This window comes from Neomonachus schauinslandi, chromosome 10 (assembly GCF_002201575.2).
Source record: "Neomonachus schauinslandi chromosome 10, ASM220157v2, whole genome shotgun sequence".
Classification (NCBI taxonomy): Eukaryota; Metazoa; Chordata; class Mammalia; order Carnivora; family Phocidae; genus Neomonachus; species Neomonachus schauinslandi.
In genome coordinates, this window is record NC_058412.1 from 31760484 (window position 1) to 31782378 (window position 21895).

At 41.9% G+C, this 21895-nt stretch overlaps 1 protein-coding gene across 1 annotated transcript in view; it reads left to right on the top strand.

Annotated features, from left to right (window-relative positions):
- Positions 1 to 20227, top strand: part of TMEM178A (transmembrane protein 178A) — a 48353-nt gene extending 28126 nt beyond the window's left edge. Inside the window, exons 2-4 of the mRNA XM_021697666.2 lie at positions 8969 to 9082; positions 11506 to 11643; positions 19952 to 20227. Coding sequence (XP_021553341.1) covers positions 8969 to 9082; positions 11506 to 11643; positions 19952 to 20193 — 494 coding nt within the window. The 3' untranslated portion in view covers positions 20194 to 20227. The remainder of the gene's footprint in view (positions 1 to 8968; positions 9083 to 11505; positions 11644 to 19951) is intronic.
- The last annotated feature ends 1668 nt before the right edge of the window (positions 20228 to 21895 follow it).

Here is a 21895-nt window from a genome sequence, read left to right on the forward strand (position 1 = left end):
CTAGAGCCAGATTGGGAGGATCAGCCTCTGACGTCACAACAAAGCCAGAGAACGGAGTGAGCTGCATGGGCTGCAGTGTTCCTTCTGGAAGGCATTTTGAATGAAGGAATTGAGCCTGGGGCGGGGGGTGCTTAGGAGATTTGGGGTTGTTCCAAGGTGATGGCCATATAGCTATAGAAAGAAATGGGCATGACCCTGCCAAGGCATATGTCTGGGAGGGGTGGGAATAACCCTGGGCACCAGTCGAACTGAGCGCAAGTGAGCTAGGGGGCAGGGATAAATGACAGGGGTCTAGAGCCTGGGTTTGATTACGGTATGTTCTTGGATGGAGGCAAGACAGAGCCAGATGATGGAAACCTCAGGCTTTACTGCTCTCAGGGACCACCAGAGATTTTATCTTCTTTTTTTTTTTTTTTAAAGGTTTTATTTATTTGACAGAGAGAGAGACAGCGAGAGAGGGAACACAGGCAGGGGGAGTGGGAGAGAGAGAAGCAGGCTTCCTGCGGAGCAGGGAGCCCGATGCGGGGCTCGATCCCAGGACCCTGGGATCATGACCCGAGCCGAAGGCAGACGCTTAACGACTGAGCCACCCAGGCGCCCCGAGATTTTCTTATCTTCTGTTTGCTCCAGTGTGGAAGTTGGTACATATAGATTAAAGCAATCTAATAAACAGTTATGGGGCATTTACTATGTGCTGGCTACTTTATTTTTAAATAAATACATAATTCTACAATAAATACATAATTACTTTATGGGAAGTAAAACTGTGTCCCACTTAGAGTGATCAATGTAAAGAAACATATGAAGTGCACGATACTGTAAATGGTAGGTGGATATAGCAAACATCTTAAGGTTTTCATATTCTCCATTACAGATGGGCAACGGAGGCTCCAGATCTTCACACAGCAGATTTCTCCAACAGTGGGCTGGGGGTGGGTTGGAGGGTGGAGAGAACAGTGGCAAGGAGGCCAGTTGGTCAACCGTTCAGGAGTGAAGTGATGGGAGTCTTGCCCTGAGCTTGAGCAGAGAGGGCACACGAGAACCCTTGGTTTTCTCCTGTTCAGGCAGGGGTTGCACGTGTCTGTTTCTCTCTCTGTACCCTCGGGTTAATCTGCGATGCACATTTAGGGTGCAGACTCCTAGCGTGTGGCAATAGTACTGTATGGTGAATGTGAGCCAATGCCAAGAGATATTTCATAACCAGATGCTGACATTTCTTGAGTGCTTTGACTGGCTTCATCCCATGCTAAGTCCTTGAATGACCTCTTTCCTTCCTCACAATAACAGAATAAAATATCTGCCATTCTTTCCCCTCTTTTACAGATGAGGGAACAGAGGCTCAGAGAGGTTAAGTGATTTGCCAAAAGTCACACAGCTGGGATTCAAATCCAAGTCTGACTGACTGCAAGGCCTTTAGCCACCACACATATTGCCTTGTCATTGACTGGTACACAGTGACTTTTTAGAGCATCTTCTGTTTCTCACGTTTCTCCCTCATTTAACCTAAGTATGGGTTTCTGTAACTTAGCATAGAATTCGATTCATCTCTCGAAGCACCAGAAACAATAGAAGTTCACCAGACCATAAGCCCCATTCCTAACCTCTGTGCGGCATATTTATGTGTCTTCTTCTGTGGTTTATATCATCATTAACGTGGCTCTACTTGGCCCTTTAAGAAGCTAATTAATCACTAAATATAGATCACAACTTGTTCTTTTCAACCCTCTGCATGTTTCTTCCCCCCATTGTGTGATGCCATCTGGTGCTATGAGCTCATGCTTTTTTGTGTTCCTTTTCAGGGAGCCAGATATATTGCTCTCTCTACCCAGAAAGCCAGTTAATTTCAAAGTTTGCATGCATGGCTTTGAAAAAATTTGAATCTAATGCCTCCTTGTGGATTTTCACAGTATCACTCTTTAACAGAACACCGCATGGAACTTCTCTGTCTTTACCACCATCTCTGTATATGGGTACACTTGTCGTTTCATCAAAAGGACCTCATTTGTCTTTGGTGAGCTGTCAAGCAACTCCAGGTCTTTTCCTGTGTAATTTTTGTCAAGTTTCATTTTGTCACTTTAAAGTGTATGCTGTAGGAAGCCAGACCTTAATAAAATACTTACCCCTTCGAATCTATCTGACTTTTTGCTATGGCAGCGGAACGAGTCCTTAAGAACAAGGAACTCACACAGCTAACGCAGGCCTCTGACATTGCTGCTGATCTGTCCTTCACTCCCACTTTCTCTTCTAATTCTGCCTGAAGCCTCTAATCATCTTCCAAGGGAGTGGAGCGCAGGAGCTGTAGACTGTTTTCTTGCCAACTCAGCTGAGATGCTCTGGACTCGCCACCGGGCTCCCAGTCTGTGGGATTGTGCAGGACTGCTTGTTACCATCCAGTCCAGACCTTGCCACTCTCCACACTCCTTTCTCTTCTCATTTCAGAGCTCTTGGCAGTTTAAATTTAGCCTGGGAGCCTAGTGGGGAAGGAAAGGTAATTTGGCTCTGTGTGTGCGGCTTACCTCACTCCTGGCACATGCCGGATGCCCCCTGGGGAAGCAAGAGAGCATTGGCCGGCTGCCTACCTCCTTTCTGCTGTCTTCCTCCTGGGATCATGCCTGTTCCCAGCAAGGGGCCGAGGAGAGGAGCCCTGAGAATGTCCGCAACGATGTAAAAGGAACCATACATTTCCCTAGCACAGAACTTGTTCTGGGGCCAGCCCCTTGGACTCTCAGAGAACAGTTTCTCCCCGGTCCACACCCCATTTCCAGCCGTAAGCAGCTTCTGTGAGATGTAGGTAGGATGAAGTTACTGAGTCAGCCATAGAGCCAAGCCAGTCTCCAAATAATGTTATTGAAAAGTGTGGATAATGTATAGACAGAAGCCTCAATTACATATCAGCTTTGTTTCCAGAAGAGCGTACGTTGTTACTAAACTGAAAAAATGTGTTTTTCACTTCACATTGATAGTTTGCTTAATAATTATAGTTCTAACCACCCACAGAATTAAGATGCACTTCTAAAAGATTAGGATTTCTAATTTTCCTGAGTGAGTAGTATACAGAGTTTGGGTAACAGCACACGTGTTAAAGCTCGGTTACTACTTTGCACTGTGGCCTTATGCTAGTTGCTTAATGTCTCTGAACTTCTGAGTTTTCTACCTACTTAATGGAGTGAATCATACTTTATTTTTCTTAATTTGGTTCGTAGGGTTGTGGGTGATTATCAGATAGATTTTTGTGAAAAGTTTTTTCTGCATCTATGAGATGAGCTTGTGGTTTCTGTGCTTTATTCTGTTGGTGAGGTCTATTATATGAATTGATTTTCATATGTTGAAGCAATCTGGCTTTCATGACATCAGTCCCACTTGGTCATGATGTACAATCCTTTTTATATGTTGCTGAATTCACTTTGCTAGTGTCTTTTGAGGATTTTTGCATACCTATTCATAAGGAATATTTTGAATTATTCTTTACTTGTGATGTTTTGGTTTTTGTATTTGGGTAATACTGGCCTCCTACCATGATTTGGGAACTCTATTTTTTAAGATTTTATGAATGATTGTTAATTCTTTAAATATTTGGTAAAATTCACCAGTGAAGACATATGGTCCTGGACTTTTCTTCATTGGAAGATTTCTTTTTTAAAGATTTTATTTTTAAATAATCTCTACGCCCAGTGTGGGCCTCAAACTCACAACCCCTAGATCAAGAGTGGCATGCTTTACTGGCTAAGCCAGCCAGGTGCCCCCGCACTGGAAGATTTTTAATAAGTTATTTACTAACTCAATCTCTACCTATTATAGATCTATTCAGATTTTCTAATTTTTCTTGAGCCAGTTATGGTAGTTTGTGGCATTCTACAAATTTTCCATTTCATCTGTATAATCTAATTTGTTGGCATATAATTTTTTCATAGTATTCTCTTAAACTCCTTTTTTTCCCCATAAGATTATTGGTTATGTCTTCTGTTTTATGCCTGATTGTAGTAACTTGAGTCTTCCCTTTCTTTATCATGGTTAGTCTAACTAAAGACTTGTCAATTTTATGTTTATTATTTTTTAAAGATTTTATTCATTTGAGAGAGAGAGAGCATGAGCTGGGGGGAGAGGCAGAGGGGAGAAGGAGAAGCAGACTCTCTGCTGAGCCGGAGCCCGATGTGGGGCTCGATCCCAGGACCTGGAAATCATGACTTGAGCCAAAGGTAGATGCTTAACCATCTGAACCACCCGGGCACCCAAGATTTGTTGATTTTATTAATCTTAGTGCCAATTTTTGGTTTTGCTTATTTTGCTATTCTCTATTTCATTTATTTCTACTGTAATTATATAATCTCTTTTCTTCTGCTTAGGGTTTAGTTTGCTTTTCTTTAGTTTCTTAAGGTAGACAGTGATTTGACATCTTGTTTTTTTTTTTTTTTAAAGATTTTTTAAATTTATTTGACAGAGAAAGACACAGCGAGAGAGGGAACCCAAGCAGGGGGAGTGGGAGAGGGAGAAGCAGGCTTCCGGTGGAGCAGGGAGCCCGATGCGGGGCTTGATCCCAGGACCCTGGGATCATGACCCGAGCCGAAGGCAGACGCTTAACGACTGAGCCACCCAGGCGCCCCGACATCTTGTTTTTTAATGTAGGCATTTGCAGCTATAAATTTTCCTCTAAGCATGTTAGTGTAATCCCATAAATTTTGGTATGTTGTGATTTTGTTTTTTGTTTTCATTTAAGGTGCTTTTAAATTTCTCTTGTGATTTATTTTTGGACCCATTGGCTGTTTAGGAATATGTTACTTAATTTCCACAAATTTATGAATTCTCAAACTTTCTTCTGTTCATTGTAGGATGGTCAGAGAACATACTCTATATGACTTCAATAATTTTAAATTTATTGAGATTTGTGGTCTATCCTGGAGAATGTTCTATGTGCACTCAAAAAGAATGTGTATTTTGCTCTTGTTGGGTGGAGTGTTCTATAGATGTCTATTTTGTCTATTTGTGTTAGAGTGTTGTTCAGGTCTTCTGTTTCCATATTGGTCTTCTGTCTAGTTGTTCTACCAGATTGAAGGTGGGATATTGAAGTCTCCAACTATCATTGTTGAATTGTCTATTTCTCCCTTCAGTTTTGCTTCCCATATTTTGGGGGCTCTGTTGGTGGGTAGGTGCATTTGTTTACAATTTCATAAATTCCTAGTGGATTGACCCTTTTATCATTCTAAAATGCCTTTGTCTCTAGTAAAAATTTTTGTCTTGAAGTTCATTTTGTCTGATGTTAGGATAGCCATTCCTATCTCTCTTTTGGTGATTGCATGGTATATCTTTTTCTATACTTTTATTTTCAACCTATTTGTGTCTTTGAATCTAAAGTGTGTCTTTTGTGGACATCATATACTTGGATCATGTTGTTTTATTTAAAATGCCAATCTCTGTCTTTTGATTGGAATGTTTGATCTGTTTAGATTTAATGTAATTCCTCATAAGGGAAGACTGCCATTTTGCTATTTGTTATCTGTATGTCCCTCTATTCTTCCATTACTATTTCTTTTGTGTTAAATAAATGTTTTCTAGTAACCTTTTAAATTCCCTTTTGTTGGGGCACCTGGTGGCTCAGTTGGTTAGGTGTCTGCCTTTGGCTCAGGTCATGATCCCAGGGGCCTGGGATTGAGCTCCACATCGGGCTCCCTGCTCAGTGGGGAGCCTGCTTCTCCCTCTCCCTCTGCCATTCACTCTGCTTGTGCTCTCTGGCTCTCTCTAGCTCTCTGTCAAATAAATAAATAAAATCTTAAAAAATATATTAAAAAATAAATTCCCTTTTGTTTTATTTTCTATTTATATTTTTTGTTATTTTCTTAATGGTTACCCTGTGAATTACAATTAACATCTTAATTTATAACAATCTAGTTTGGGTTAATACCAACTGGATTTCATTTGTATATAAAAGCTTTGCTGCTTTATAGCTCCATTCCCTCTCCTGTCCTTTGCACAGTTATTATCATACAAATTACATTATATGGTTCCTCAACACAGTTTTTTTTTTTAAAGATTTTATTTATTTATTTAATTGACAGAGAGAGAGAGAGAGAGAGAGACAGCAAGAGAGGGAACAAGCAGGAGGAGCGGGAGAGGCAGGAGAGCGACCTGAGCCGAAGGCAGACGCTTAACGACTGAGCCACCCAGGCGCCCCTCAACACAGATTTATAATTATTCGTTAATGCTTTGTGTCTTTTAAGTCAGATAGGAGAAAAAAAAGTTACAAAAAGCACAAACAATACATTTATTATACCTTAATTTTTCCTTCATTTCTGAAGGATGACTTTGCTGCATATAGAATTCCTGATTGATTATCTTTCTTTCAGTGCTTTGAATAAATCCTCTCACTCCCTTCTACTTCCATAATTTCTCATGAGAAATCATCTTCTACTCTTTTGAGGAACCCCTGTATGTGATAAGTTGCTTTTTTTCTTGCTTCTTTCAAAATTCTCTCTTTGGCTTTCAGGAGTTTGATTATGATGTATATGGGTGTGGCTTGCTGTGAGGTTATCTTATTTGTAGTTCATCAAACTTAGATGTAAGAATGTATGTTTACATCAAGTATTTTATATTTATTTCATCAAATATTCTTTTTGTCCCTTTTTTTCTTTTCTCCTTTCTGGGATTCTCATTATACTTATGTTGGTATGATTGATGGTGTCACAGATCTCTGTAGCTCTGTTTATTTTCCTCACTCTTTTTTCCTCATTTTCTTCAGACTGGATCATCTCAATTGACCTATCTTCAAGTTTGCTGATTATTTCTTCTGCCCCTCTAGTGGATTTTTCATTTCAGCTATTGTTCTTTTCAGGTTCAGAATTTCTATTTGTTTTTTTTCTTTTTATACTTTCTATCACTTTACTAATATTCTCTCTTTGGTGAGACATCATTCTCATGCTTACCTGTAGTTCTTTGGATATGATTTCCTTTAGTTCTCTGAACATATTTTAAGCAGCTGATTTATAGTCTTTGTCAGATAAGTCTAACATCTGGGTTTCCTCAGTGATAGTTTCTACTGGCTGGCTTTTTTCCTCACTCATGGGCCATATGTTCTTGTTTCTTTGTAGGTTTTGTACTTTTCTATCAAAAACCGAGTGTTTAAAATAATATTATGTAGCAACTCTGGAAATTAGATTCTTCCTCCTCCCCAGGGTTTGTTATTGTTTTGTGTTGCTGCTGTTGGTTTTTTAGTGTCTTTCTTTAACTAATTCTATAAAGTCTGTATTCTTTGTCATATGTGGCCCCTGAAGTCTCTGCTTGACCAGCTTTGTGTGAAGCTAATGGACAGAAATGTCCTTAGCTGCCTGGAACTAATAAGTCCCAGTCTTTGCTAATGGGCTCTGTGTGTTTGTTGGACATGTCTTTAACTCTGCCTTAGCCTTCACTCCCTGCTTACATGGAGCCTCAAGGTCAGCCTGAAGATGAATATCAAGTGGAATGACAGTTTTGAAAAATACAAATGCAAGCCATTAACACATTTGCAGCATGTTATCTGCTATTATTCTCATAGAATAGATTGTTTGTTCTTTGTAAGCAAAGGCATTTTCTGTCTTATAAACACCTAACTCCTGTGTCTTAGACCACATAACAACTGCCATGGGCTCATGCTGAAAAAAACAAAGCATAAAATAAAAGAGCTTTGAACTTTGGGAGAATCTGTGCTTTCATAAGGAAAAAAATAAAAAAGCTTCCCCAAAGCAGGGAGAGTCTTGGGCAATGTTTCTCAAAGTGAGATTCAAGGACTGCCTGCCTCAGAATTACATGGGATGTTTGTTAAAGTTCAGCTTCCTGGCTCTATCCCAAATCTTTTGATTTAGAATGGGTGGGTCCATCCAGGAATCTGTTTTTAACTAGCTCCCCATTGATTCTTGATGTATACTACTGTGTGAGAAACTCTTCAGGGAAGATGATCCTATAGGCGCCTTCACTTCAGAGATGGGCTCATGATACAGGCTGTGCTCAAATATTAGTTTCCCCCTTTTAATGCCTGATTTCTAAAAAATTCACTTTATTTCTATAGTTCATCAAATTCTATCAATTAGAGGTTTATTTGCATCTATGAGGATTTTTTTTTTTTTTTTTAGTTGCTGCCAGGGTTATCATAGGATTCAGGCTGAATCATGGGACTCAGGAGATTTCAGGGGAAAAATAAGCCCATATTTATTTATGCAATAAAAGCATGGGTTGGGAGGGCGGGTAGGAGAAGGTACCAGATAAAGCAATGGGTACACTTGCCCATTTCAAAATATTGCACGTAGGGCTGGGCATGCAACCAGAAAAGGTAGAGAGATTTTTTTTTTCTTTCTCCTCTCTACTTTTATTTTTATTTTTCCCCCTCTCCACCTATAATATTATTCTTTCTCTTGGGGCCCAGAATTTAGGTCAGTAAAATTCGTATTAAGGAAATACATCAGCTGCCCTGGGGTTAAATAGGCTCTTGAGGTTTGTCTCGTAACTGAATCACCACCTAAACCACCAACTAGGAGGTTGTCCTAATGGAATGATGTCTTCTGGTTTCCAAATAATACACTTCCTGATGAACTTTTTGAAGCACGCTGTTTGAGAGCTTGAGATTGGATTGAGTTCAGACACATGTAATTTATCCGGGTTAACTTAAAATTTTAAATCGATTTCCCCCAACCATCTCTATACTTTAAGGCCATTTCTCCTTGTGGAGTTTTGTGTTTAGTTAATACAAACTCAGTGTTGAAAAACAATTAGGAGAGTTTAGATCCTTATCAATTTTAACACATTCAAAAGTGAAACATGATTTAAAAAATTATGTCATGTTTTAGGTGTTTCTTGCTCTGACTTGTCTGTATTACTGAGAGTCATCAAGAGATTCCTATCCCTTCCCTCATTCAACCCAGTTTAGGATACATTACTCTGCCGTAGGTCTCCAGAATTGTATTTCAAATGCCCAGACTAGTAAATCGCATTTCTTATTTCCTTCAAGGTATTGCACAGAGATGCACGGCTATCAAGTACCACTTTTCTCAGCCAATCCGCTTACGAAACATTCCTTTCAATTTAACCAAGACAATTCAGCAAGATGAATGGCACCTGCTTCGTGAGTATTTCTGGGAAGGGGTCAGAGAGAAAATGGTGTCTTTCTGAACAAAGTGTATTCCCACCAGCCCTCTCAGGTTTGAACCGAGAGATGTTGTGCTGAGCTTTTGTGGACCTGTGGGCCCAATCCAACTTGGTCAGAGACTCTGAGAGTCATTTCACTATGCTGCGGTCAAACTTGTTTACAGATGGAATGTGTGAATGTCAGTCCTGAGGCTTTGTGAGACAGGGCAGTGTGTGATTCTGCCCTGGCAGCATCTGTACGCAAATGGCCTCCTGCATCTTTTGTTTACCAAGTCATCGGGTGCAAGGACCTGCTCTGCCACTTGTCTTAGTGAACCAAGGAGATTATACCTTAGGTACTCTCAGTTTTGTTTTGTTTATACAATATTCATTTTAGCCACCATGTCTATCTCAGGCCTTGGTATTTCTGCTGAAATATCTTTATGAGTGTATGTTGTAATTTTCTCAGAGGATGTCTGTCATTAGAGGATATCTCGATGATGGGAACTGCTCTTTTTCACTGTCAGGAAAATGTGAAAATCTAGAAAGGATCATGCAGTGTGACACTAAAGAGGGCCAATATTTACCTGAAAATTGTTGATTCATGCTGCCTGGTGATAGATGACTCAGGAAAGCAAAAAACTAGACCCTAGTCAGAGGTTGATGTTGTCATTTTCCAGTGAAATAAGCAGCAAGGACTTTGGGGATCTTGTTTGGTGACCAAAGCCGCTGCAGAAAACCAAGCAGAATCTCATTTTGTGAGGAAGTCTCTGCAGATCAAAAGACTGTTTTGAATCTCAAACATATACGTGGAAGCTCTTATGATACTGCTTTAGCAGTGGTCTCATGCTATACATATTAGGATTGGCAAATTTAGGACTTGGAAAGTCATTGCCTGAAATGTGGTTTATTTCTTAATGGTATGACTTCCTGAAAATTCTTTCTTGTTGGCTGATCTTAACAAGCATTTCTCAGCAGATCTGAGTTAGAGTTTTGTGTAAGTGTTCTTACGTCTGAATTCTTTAGGAGCGTGTTTGGAGTTCTTTGTCTTAATCAACAGTCCAGAAAGCCCCGTAGTCACTGGTTTTAAGTCTGGTGAGAAAAGATCAATATAGAAGCCTGAGAAAGAACCTCGCCTCTTTACTAGAGGAGTCTGTGGCTTGCTTTTGCCCAGCAAGACAGTATTTGAGTGTTCTCTTTATCTTTTTTGAGGTTCTTACAGAAAGACATTTTCAGTATTTGCATGCATAGCTCTTTCTAAGAAAGTCACATTGGGCATCTGTACCAGGTTTACCAGATAAGCTTAACATGTCTGGTACTAATGCAAATCCCACATAGATTATATCTGAACCTAGTGCCTTTTCATGGTCGTAGACAATAGAATTACTACTTAAACCACAGGGAATTTAGGAAGTTGAGACAACAATGGCTGACCTATTTCGACATTTCCTCTGCTCAGATGTGGATGTCCCAAAATGACTTATCCTCTTAACATTAAACTCAGCCCCTTTAAATGATCACAGCTCCTGGCCCTTGGCCTGAGGTGCCTCCTCTTCTAGGCAGCGATGCTCTGCTTTCATTTAGATGCTCTGAGCTGGAAATGAGAAGCCCCTTTAAAAGAAAGGAATGGTCCATGTGGGCCCAGAGCTGTTGACTGGCCTCTGGGGCAGCTAAGCTATGCTTGGGATCTACTATTTTAAGAAGGGTCACAGACATTTAGCTAACAATTTTTAAAATTTGATTTGTTAAAAAAAAAACGAAGAGGGAAGGAAGGAAATAGAAAAATAGAAGAAATTAAATAGCAGAGGGTGCGCAATCAGAGTGCTGCTGTAGGGTAGCGATCAGAGTGAAAATATGTCCGGGTCCCGGTCGTCGGTCCATGTCTTTGTTTTGCCTCAGAGCTGGGGGAAGGGCTGGGCTTCTGGCCTAGGGAATCTCATGATTGTGTCTTTGTGACAAAGACAAACAAGGTAACTGGCACCCATGGCGCTCAGTTAAACCGTATTTCACTGCAGCATACCTTGTAGGCTCTTTCTCCGAAGCCAGATTAAGTGTAGCCCCTTGCAGCGGTGGTAGGCGGCATTCCCGTTGCTCTTTTAAGGAAAGAGAAGATATTTCACTCTCTGTTTCCTAAGTAACTTGCTATCCATGACCCAAATTGATCCGGGCACCGTCCTCTGCTCTGCTCTCTGCGTGGTCCAGACTTGTCCGTGCACGCAGAGAAGGTAGACTCTGACCCCATCTGTCCTCTGGTGGGAGACCTGGGGAGAGACTTCCCTAGACCACCCCAAGCCTGCAGACCCCAAGCCTGCTCATGCCACTGACTAGTGTTTACCATGTACACCAAGCTCTTCATTCTCTAGTTTTCAGTAACTCTGCTGTTTCTCCTTCCCATTCCGAATGTCTGTGTTTCGAGAGTAGACCTGAGAAGAATCACCGCCGGCTTCCTGGGCATGGCGGTGGCCGTCCTGCTCTGTGGCTGCATCGTGGCCACGGTCAGTTTCTTCTGGGAGGAAAGCTTGACCCAACACGTGGCCGGACTCCTTTTCCTCATGACAGGTACGCTGAACACCTCAGACCCTCTCCGGGCAGAAGGGAAGGCTGCTCTGTATGCGGCTGGCTTCGTTCTGCTCATTTTGCTTTCACTTGTGAGAAAAGCAACCAGGGGCCATTTGGCTTTGGTGGGTGATACAGAACAACAATGTTCCTAATACGGGCCTGGTTTCTCCACCCTGGCCCTAGCCCTGGCTTGGACTCTTGGCAAGCTCTGGCCATTGTTTATCAGGAGCTCGCCATGAGAGAGAGGGAGAGAGTGAGAGAGAGATCAGCACAACCACCCCCAGGGCTGGAAGTCAACTCAAAGTACTTCTCTTAGTGATGGATGGTGTCTTTGGGGTCATTTTTACACACAAAACATTCATTTATTTCACTCCACGGATAGATTTTGAGGACTCACTATGTACCAGGCACTACTTTAAGTACTAGAGACACAATGAGTAAGGCAGACAAAAATCCTCCATTTTCATCGTGGGGAGACAAGAACTTGTGATAGTAATAAAAACTTTGAGGAAAACAAACAAGGTGGATTGGGGGTTCGGGGAACACCTTGCTGAGGTGGCGATTTCCCGGCCAAATCATGAAAAGCAGCCAGCCCTTGGGAGTGTGCTGTGGGGCGAGCCAAGCCCTACGGGCAGGGATGGGTTGGTGTATTTTGAGCCACAGAAAGAAGACCAGTGTGGCTGGAGGGCAGGGAGATGCACAGCGGCTTGGATTTCAATCTAAGGGTAGGAAGCCACCGGTTTTTTAAAGATTTTATTTATTTATTTGGGAGAGAGCGAATGAACGGTGGGGGAGAGGCAGAGGGACAACCTGACTCCCTGCTAAGCACGGAGCAGGGCTTGACGTGGGGCTTGATCTCAGGACCTTGAGATCATGACCTGAGCCAAAGTCAGACATTTAACCCACTGAGCCACCCAGGCACCCCAACCACCTAGAGGTTTTAAGCAGAAGAAAGACTTGACCTTAAAGCAGGGGATTGGAAGGGGGGTGGTGTGTGGAGACATGACTGTGGTCTTTTTGATTAGCAAGTGAAGGAGTCAGGAGCTGAGCTGACAGCTAACACTGAAGGTGGCTACAGGGAAGAAATCTTCTTTCCTTCTGCTCCTTCACCAAAAAAATTAATGTACTGGTGATTAGTGAATGTCAAATGAACAGTTCCACAAGCATACTCAGAATCAGAGCTAATATGACTTTGGATATGTAGCCATTCTGAACAAGCCTATTTCTGCTTCTTTGGAGTTTCATTTTTCAAGTGACCATGACTGGGTTTGCTAGCACTTCTCACTTAATGGCCCCTCACTCACGCCCGCGTTAACTGGAGGCAGCAAGACCTGACATCATTGGCTGACACCATTTTCTGTCTGCCTGTCTTTCAGGGTTGACAGGTAGGTGGCGCCTTGCTTTCTGGTCAGCCAGTCTGAGGCCTGAGTAACCCAAGTCACAGGCCGAGACCCTTCCTTCTAACTGTCATGGGCCCCTTTCTGTCCCTGTGAGTAACACGGGTCATCGTTGTAAGCACCCTGACGGAGCATTCGGAAATCACACGGCCCCCGAAGAGTCTCAGCAGAAAACCAACGTAAGCTCTTCACATTTTGTTGACTACACTAGGACTGTAGCACAAGGAGGCTAAAATTCTAGTTCCTGAGGTTTTGGAGGAGGATTTGACTCCTCGGGCCTAGCCACTGGGTGCCTCATTTAAAACCCAAATGACAGAACGAGTGGGTCAGGGTAGCAAAGAAGCAGAGAGGACTGTTTCTGCCCGGAAGATTCCTTTAAGCCGCAGCTGGGGCATAATAGTCATTAGAAATCTTGTCCATTTTCTTCCCTCCCCTTATTAGCTGAGCCCCCATTTTCCTGACTCGTGTCCTGGTGTTCATTAAAGAACTGCAGATTCACTGACCCCCAACCCTGGAAAGGCCTACGTGAGGGGAGCTATAGACAAGAAAGCCTTAGGGATGGTTTTAAAACATACTTTAATATGGGTGATGCATAAATAATTTAGGATGCTCTTAGATATAAAACAATTATTAGCGGTAAAATAAATCACTGGGCCATAAAAGCCAGGGCTAGCGAGAGTTCCCGAGAAGGTCGTGGGCCCGTCTGGTTTTAGATGAGAGGAGAGTGGTTTTTGAGCCCGGGGTGAGCACAGAGGAGACCTACTTGCTCTTGCAGGGAGTGGATATGCTGTGTTGTGCTCATCTGTTCCCTTTCTGTTGGGTTTAGAGAGGTTTGTTTTATTTTTTGCTGTTTTAAATACTGCCTTTACCTTTCCTTTGTAAACACCGGGTAACTACAAGAATCCATTGCCTGAGATAAATTAGCTGGAGGATGTTCACGGGCGGTAGCCGCAGAGGAGAGCAACGAAGGGTTAAAAGAATTGATTTTAATTAAGCAGAAGTGTCTTCAGCAGCCCTCGTCAGCATCTCTCCCACAGATTTCTGATGCTAAACTTAGCCGCTTCTAATGCGCTGGCATCTTCATTCTCTGCCTGAACTTATTAGCCAAACCTTCAATGAAGAGCATCAGTGATGTGACAGTTTGAGATGTTGAAATGGAAACTTTGAAGCAGTCTTCCTCCTTCTGCCTTATTGCTTGCAGGCAGCTCTTGATTACCCACATGTGGACCAGCAGTGCTGGTGCTCGCCCCCTTCCTCTCCCCTGGGGCCTCTCAAAGGAACCAGGCTGCCCAGCAAAGCTCAGGGACGGTCAACACCCATGCTTGGCTATCCCTTCCTTTGCTTCAACGCATTAAAAAAACAAACAAAAAACCCAAAATGAACAAAAAACAAAAACAAAAAAAACAAGAAAACCACTATAGCAGATATATGGAATTATCTAGGTTATCCATTGATTATGACCTAAAACCATAGTTCCTGAGTGCCTGAGTTGAAACACTGGGAGCCAGGTGTGTTTTGGAATTCAGGATTTTTAAGTTTCATTTTAGAAAGGTACATATGGTGCATAGATCTTATATTATCTAACACCCTCAGCAGGGTCTGAAATCAAATCCATTAACATTTCTGCAGCAAAACATATGAATATTCACACTAAGCAGGATCAATAAGGACTATAAATAGCCTCATGTCACATCAGGTCAGGCTTTGCATTAAATAAGATTGCTGTGATCTTTCAGGGAAAGATGGTATGTTTTTTGGATTTAATAATTTCGGATTGTGGATCTTCTATTTTATTTTTTAAAGTTTTGTCTGTTTCTTGCCCATTCATTTAGGAAAGACAACTTAGGAATGGCTTTTTGAGCAATCTGTGTGAAAGTAGCATGAGGCATTTTTGCTGGAAGAGCAAAGAGACCAGGATGATGGGCAGGGCATCTTTTGAAGGAGTGAAAAAAAAAAAAAATCAATGTTTATGCCTTTGGGTGTTGCAGTTGCGTTATTTATCAAGCAGGCTAACCGGGTGAAGCAGCTCCCACTCCTTTCACACCGTTAAGCACATCAAAGGAGGATGGTCAGAAGAGGGGGCCCAGTTACCCTAATTACAGCTCGCCAGTTGGCCACGGGCACCTCGAGGAGTTCAGGGAAGGAAATTGGGTTGATGATCTGGGATGGCTGCATAAATTTACTTCCATCCTGATCCGAAAAGATAGATCCCTTCCAACCCTATAATTCTGCAATATCCTTGTATCTTTTAATTAAGGATATTGGTGGAAAGCTTCTTAATATAAGAAAAGTAGTCTCATCCAGGGCTTTTCAGAACCAGTAACTCTTCACTCTTTTGAAGATGCTAACCGGCAATAACCATGACCCAGCCTGGGATTCAAGCTGGGCTGAAGAGTATCATTGCTGGCCGCCGGGGCTCCTGGCTGGTCAGGGAGTGAGCAGAAGGGAAGGAGAGTCTAGGAGAAGAATGCAGGAGAGGCGACCTCTCTCCTCGTGGATCTTCAGGAAGGATCATTAGATGTTGAACTTTTTGAGTGTAGGGTGATACCTTATTTACCTTTTCGTACCCTGCCCCATACCTTGCATTAACTGGATTGTTACTGACAAATGTGCTGTGTTATCTGCAATAACTTGCTCCCTGGGTAAGTCCTACGTGGGGTAATTTGGGATGACCTGATCCTTAGGTTGGTAGAACTCAATGGGTTGTAGAACTCAGGTTTTGTTTGGCAGGTTTTGTTGACTCCATGTGCTCAGCACTACTAGGATCCGTGTGGAACTTCAGTCTAGGGGGTGTCTACTACCTTGCCCTGAAATGCATTCTGGGAAATGGAATGGAAAGAACACCTGGGGTTCCTGATCACAGCGACGTCAAACCAATCACAGCTGTGACCAATGAGGACTGATTAAACTACCTCTAAGATCAGGACCGGGGTGGGACGTAGTAGATGCTTGATAACTAATTGCCGAATAACTGATTAACATTTAAAAATAGTAAAATCTTGCTAAGACCTATAAAAGAAATAGAAATATACTTCATGCATTGACTGCACACAAATACAATGTTATGGGCTGAGTTGTGTCCCTCCCCAAATTTCTATGCTTGAAGTTCTAAACCCCAGTACTTCACAATGTGACTATCTTCGGAGACAGAGTCTTTTAAAGAGGTGATTAAGGTACAATGAGGTCATCAGGGTGGGCCCTAATCCTATAATATGACCAGTGTCCTTACAAGAAGAGGACATTTGGACACAGTTACAGAGGGATGACATCGTGAAGAGACAAGTAGAAGACGGCCATCTACAAGCCAAGAAGAGAGGCCTCGGAAGAAGCCAGCCCTGCCAGTAGCTTGATCTCAGACTTCTAGCCACCATAACCGTGAGAAAATTTCTGTTGTTTCAGCCACCTAAGGTTCTGGTGCTTTGTGACGGCAGCCCGAGCAAACACGTGAGCACTGCGAGATGTGCATATGGAGCTAAAATAGAATTCCGCAGTATCAACTTGACCTAAGACTAATAATCCAGCTACAGCAAAGATGTTTTCCTCATTTAAACCACACTTGGTGTCTTTGAAGTGAGGATTTTTTTTTTCCTTTTTAAAATATCTTGAGTGGGTTAGGCCTCTTTTACAAAATCTTGTTGGGCAAGTTGGAAACAATGCTTTCTCTCCTCTCAGTATGTTTCCTGGTAATAATCAGAAACAGGCCTGCCCACCCCACAATAATAGCTGTGGCAGCTCTGTGTGCAAACTCTCTGAGAAATGTGAGGGTCTAACAGAGAGGAACTCTTGCATATTATGCTTTTTTGTTACTTCTTGCTTTCCTCTTTCTCAGAATAACCTCAAAAGCGTCTTGGAAGAATTAAAAATGTCACCGAAGGGCCCCCCCATGAGGGCATCTGTGGGAAGGGTGAAGGGCGGATGGGGGCATGTTTGTGGGCTCATAATAACCCTGCTAACCTGGAGCAGAGTGAGTAAAGGCAACAGACAATAAGGCAGGTTTTTGTCAAGGTTTGACAAGTGCCCTCTTCCAAAAAGAACTTAAAGGCACAGAGATACATATATATCACCATAAAATAAATAGAAATAAGTGATACAAATAAGACAAAGGAGCAATCAGGTTTGGGAGGCAAGATGGATCTAAGGGTGAGGTCAGTAGCAAAAAGCATGACATAAAGTGCCCGACTTTTGCTCATGGTGGGCCACTGATTAGCTTTAGGGAGTTTCAGCAACTCCGTCAGAGACAGAAGTTTCTATCAGAGGCATCGTGCACAGTGACCCTGAGGTCCCCAGACGAAGGCACAATCCTTCATGACACCTAGGGCAGAGAAAATCATCCTTCTGGTTAAGTCCTCAGGTCAGCTTATTTCTTAAAATCCTTTTCTATTCCGTGTGAACTGGTGGTGTTCTGCTAAAATTCATTTCACCAAAAGCAACTTTACGGGTTTGGCAGGGGAGAAGTGCTAACAAAATCAACGCTTGATATAAAATCAAAGGGAGCATGTATAGTATATACATGGCTTTCTTCTTCTTCTTTTTGGGGGAGGGGTGGGATGGGGGGAGTGTTCTTGCTCCATGCCTTATTTTGGAATAACAGAATCACAGGAATTTGACATATCAGGGTTTTCAGTAACCAAGTCCCCCATTTTTTTTTTCCCCTAGATGAAGAAACTAAGACTCAGAGAGGTTAGGTAATTTCAAGGTCGTACAGTGATTAGCAGTAGATCTGGGGACCAGAATACACATTTCCTACATCTCAGCTCAATGCATTTGGACATCAAAGGATGCTTAAAAGTCTTAGTTTGAACTCAAGTTATCAGAGGTCATTAAAACTACATTACTCGTAAAAAGCCTTGCTTTTAGGCATTCAGCTCTGTGCAGACAGTTGAGTGCAGAACAGAGTTGTTTTTCCTGTGATCGGGTCATTGTTCTATTATTATATTTTACCTGTTGATACTCCAGAGATCAATTTTTTTCTAACTGCCTTATTGTTCTATTACCAGCATTCCTTAGAAGGCCCCTGTTATATATAAATATTGTCTTTGTTGTGGTGCCAGTGAAAACATTCATGTAAATGTAGGAACATTTGCTCTTCACAAGGTTTGAAAAAAAGCAGAGGAGTATTATTTTTTGACGAGTCCGTTCCTTTATGAAAGAGTTGTTTCCATCATGATCTTTGGAAAACTCAAAGTGATATGTTTGCCATAATAATGTGGAGCAGGAATTCAGAAGATAAGATTTTATCCTTTTTGGAAAAACAGCATCACTTTAGATTTTAAAAAACAGAATTAGACAAAGGGTAGGAAATATCAGATTATCGCTCAAGTGTCCTTTTAATTTGAAACATTTCTTTTCAAAATGCACATTTGGGAAAGGGTTCAGGCAATGTGCCCTTAGGCGATTTGAGTGCAGGCAGAATTCTGGCACTTAAAAATGGCACTGAGGCCATCTTTATTTCCTCCCAATTGCTGCCTGCTTTGAATTTGGTTTTCTGCTAGTGTTTCTGATCTATTAAAAGATCAGGGGAAATCTGTTACTTCTGGCCCTCTCTTTTTAGTCCCCAAATCTGTGTCTCTGTTACCTATGGAGATGTTCAATATATCCCCAATATATCCCCAGAGCAATTTTCCGGCCAATAGATGCAACCTCCATTGTATGTGGGATAAACCAAAGTATGAAGAAGAGATTCAGAGGATTTGGAACAAATTGGACATTCCAGTACTTCATTGGGTGTGCATTTCTGTTTTCATTACCCATCTCCTGCAACGGCCTCCTTCTGATCCCCTGCCCATCCCAAAGTGCATCCTTAGGGGTCTACTGTGGTGGAACAGAAACATCTATATCCTTGGAGCATCACTTAAGTACTAAAAATACTGTGTTTGGGAAATTTTTATCAGTCCTGGTTTTAGTGTTCTGGAAGGACAATTAATTATACATATATGTGTTGGTACAAAAAAGTAAAATTGGGGGTCTGTCCACTTTCTTTATGTCACCCAAATTGTCTCCTATATTCTGAATGATTGAAGTATGTGATCTCCTTACTCAGCTATTTTATGTCAATTCCAACATCCTGGATTTAATTTGTATCATTTAAAAGCTTTTATTCGGGGCTCCTGGGTGGCTTAGTTGGTTAAGCGTCCGCCTTAGGCTCAGGTCATGATCTCAGGGTCCTGGGCTTGAGCCCCATGTCGGGCTCCCTGCTCAGTGGGGAGTTTGCTTCTCCCTTTGCCCCTCCCCACCATTCGTGCTCTCTCTGTCTCTCTCAAATAAATAAATAAATAATAAAAAATTTTTTTAAAGCTTTTATTCATTCATTGAAAAAACCCACAATGATTTGTTGAGGCCCTAGTATGTGCCATGCTCTGTACCTTAAAACATAATTTAGCACATGAAAAATTCATTTAAAATATTATTTACAGGGAACATGATGAATACTAATGATAATGGTAGCTGAAAAGGAAAACAGACATTGGATGATGCTTGCAACTATATAAAAATGTGTCAGATCAGGTATAGAACAAGGGGAAATGAAGACTGTTTTGTATTAGGTGTGAGTGATTCTAGATCTTTTCCTTAAAAACAGAATTTTTATTTCACTGTTTTAAGAACAAAAACCAAAAATGAATTCAAATATACATACCATCCCAGCAAGATAATCCTGAATAATTCAAGTTATCAGAGTCTTCTCCTGTGTTCTTTACTCTCCAATACCTACTGTACAGTCTGGCGCATAAAGTTTGTGCCAGTGTTTGTTGAACGAATTCAAGTTAATTCCAGTGCAAGAATTATAGATCCTTTACTAATTTGGAGTGACCACCTCATCGGTTGACCTGATTTTCACAAAGACCTGTCTGGCCTGTGCCTTGCAGCAGGCAACACTGTAACCAATCATTCTGTTCCCTTTGCTTTATTTGTAGGGATATTTTGCACCATTTCCCTCTGCACGTACGCTGCCAGTATTGCCTATGATTTGAACCGGCTCCCGAAGCTAATTTATAGCCTGCCTGATGATGTGGAACATGGCTACAGCTGGTCCATCTTTTGCGCCTGGTGCAGTTTAGGCTTTATTGTGGCAGCTGGAGGTCTCTGCATCGCTTATCCATTTATTAGCCGGACCAAGATTGCACATCTAAAGTCTGGCAGGGACTCCACGGTATGACTGTCCAGACTCAAGTTCACTGCTTGGTGGCCCGTCCACGGTGTGGACGGCTCCTGAGAGGAACAAGGTGGAATTCAAGTCGGGATCCCAAGCACAAAATGGTCTTTTACATTCCAACCTGTTGCTTGCCAGCCCCTTCTGGATGACTGATAGAAAAATCATGCAAGACCTCCATACCTTTCTACGGACAAGACTACTGGGGATTCAAGTGCTTTAATGACTATTTATGCTTTGACTGTGAGACATAGGGAGCAGTGCCATGGAACATTTCTAGGTTTAGAAAAAAGAGGAAATTGCAATGGAAAAAATTTGTATGATTGCCATTTATTTCAGAGAGTTTGTATATAACAATTACCTGAGAGTCATTTCTATTTGCAAAAGGATTCATAACAAAGCGAGTATAATTTTCTTGTCATCGTACCATGCTTGTTCAGTTTTCAATGCGGTATCTTTGGAACTTGTCCTAAGGGTGTCTTGTTATGTCAGCACCAGATATCTGTGCATTATTTGTGGATGTTCCTTGTCAACAGGAAGATTTCCTCTTCTGTTGCCTTATTTATTTATTTTCGGCTGAAGTCTCTTCTCGGTCTTCGTATTAGAATCCGAATCCTAAGGAAAACAGACCAAACGTGTGAGAGCTAATCCTTGACACTATGCAGTATTGTTCGATGTCTTACCTGTTGTTTAACCTCTGTCTCTGTTAACTGGATTTCTGCATTAAATGACTGCCCTCTTGTTAACTTGGGTGTGTCTCTTTCAGGGGTGGCAATGGGTCTCCTTAGCCTTGCGGACAGAGGGCAACTCTACTGTTTCCGTAAGACTTAGTAAGCCTTACTAATTGCTTCATTTCAATTAGGTTGGTGATTAACCTGCTGTTGACAAAAGATGTCATTTTCAAACTTCTCTAGAAACCTTTACCTTGGTATTTTAAGTTTTCTTCTCTCTCTTCCTTTACCATCTGCTTGGTAGTAGGCTAGTGCTAAGGATACATGGTCTCTCCTTTGTCCCTGGATCTCCTGGGCCAGGGGGTTTCAATCTTGGCTGCACCTTAAGAATCACCTGGTGAATTCCTCAACCACACCTAAACTGGGCCCCTCCTCAGGCCAGTGGACTCCGAATGTCTGCAGCTGGGCCCAGGCTTGAGCGTTTTTGAAACAACATCCCAGAAAGTTTTGCTGTGCAGCTGGGATTGAGAGCCACTGTTCCAGGCCTGAGGGGCAGTAGTCTCCTCAGCCGTTAACATTAATTTAGCACTTCATGTGTGCCAGTAACTGGGCTATGGTTTTTTTCCAGGCATGATTTCATTTAACCTTCTCACAAGCTCTATGAGACAGGTACAATGATTCCATTTTTTATGATAAGGAAGCCGAGGATCAGGCTCAGAACGTTTGCTTCATTTTCTCTCAGTCCTTTTTCCTATGTCGGGGTATAGGACAAAGGTTAAAATCCTTCCATTGTGTTTCCTTATCTTTAGATAGAAGGGTTGGCACCAGCTAACTTCCAAGTTTCTCCTTTTAACTCCAACATTATCCTGTTCCCTACACACACGGTGTGCTAAAGATGCTCTGTAGAATAAGGGGAGATGCCACATCCAGAAGTAAGACGTTGTTTCAGATTTTAATTTCATGAAAGATCCATTTCTCCTTTATTATAATCTTTTTTTTTTTAAAGATTCCATTTATTCACTTGACAGAGACATACA